Genomic DNA, 1,060 nt, shown 5'->3' with positions numbered 1-1,060 from the left:
TATATATATATATATATATATATATATATATATATATATCGAGTTTTATATGATCTGTCGCGCGAATATTCATACCTGAATGTAATGTATTTGATTTCATTCATGATCGATCATTAAATCTTAAACGATGCGAATCAATTATTCATTATGAACAGTTCATATATACAGTCGGGACCGATAAATTATTATAATACATTGTACATGATAATAATAAATTGTATGAAGAAAATTTTTATCTTTCTACTTTCTGACTGAAATCCTGAGTACGCAAATACCTATAAAAAATTACTAAGTATTAAATATTTCAAGATCATAAGTTCAAGTATTCCAGAATAAATTTTGTTTAATTTTTTTTGATTTCTTGTAAGAAAATATTTCTATAGAACAGACTACAACCTAGTTAAATTATCCAAGTTATCCATTGAGAATATGTGGCCGTAGTATGGACGCGCACTGTATCCATTTTCGGCACTATGATTTTATCGACAAAGTCGCAAAATGGGTGTACTACGTAATGCACATTTTTATAAAATGGATATAATGGCGGTAGTGTATATACAGAAGATTTCGTCGGAAAAAAAAGGTTAGGAGTTGTCCTCTATTGTCCCATATCGTCCTATTGTCAAGTGTTGTCAAGTTTCTGCATCCTATGCATTTTATGCGTTTGATGCAAGAATTATTAGATTAAAAATATAAAAGTTTACATGATTTTGAACATATGTAATAATCAAAATGGAGCAGGTATTACAGCATATATACAAACTACGATCAATATGTTCATATATGATATAATTTTAAAAATAATTTGTGCATTGTTAAATGAAATTATTCTACTAAAGCATCTGTTTTTGCAAAATAATGCAATTTATTTGTTGATTATATTTAAATCTATATGTCTTATATGCTGATAATTATGTCTTTCTAATTCATAAAAATGTATAGTTGACTCTGATTCTTTCTACTTTTTTAATGTAATTGCGCGCTTTTAATACCTCAACATTATATCTCAATTTTCATTGTTCTCTTTGACAATTTATAATTAAATAAAGATTAATATTAT

At 26.2% G+C, this 1,060-nt stretch overlaps 1 protein-coding gene across 1 annotated transcript in view; it reads left to right on the top strand.

The window, feature by feature from the left end:
• The first annotated feature begins 570 nt into the window (after nucleotides 1–570).
• The window catches only part of LOC108684674 (NTF2-related export protein), a 1,646-nt gene continuing 1,156 nt past the window's right edge, over nucleotides 571–1,060 (top strand). The window contains exon 1 of the mRNA XM_018189118.1: nucleotides 571–741. Coding sequence (XP_018044607.1) covers nucleotides 733–741 — 9 coding nt within the window. The 5' untranslated portion in view covers nucleotides 571–732. The remainder of the gene's footprint in view (nucleotides 742–1,060) is intronic.

Source organism: Atta colombica, unplaced genomic scaffold (assembly GCF_001594045.1).
Source record: "Atta colombica isolate Treedump-2 unplaced genomic scaffold, Acol1.0 scaffold137, whole genome shotgun sequence".
Lineage (NCBI taxonomy): Eukaryota > Metazoa > Arthropoda > Insecta > Hymenoptera > Formicidae > Atta > Atta colombica.
This window is presented reverse-complemented; position numbering and strand designations above follow the sequence as displayed.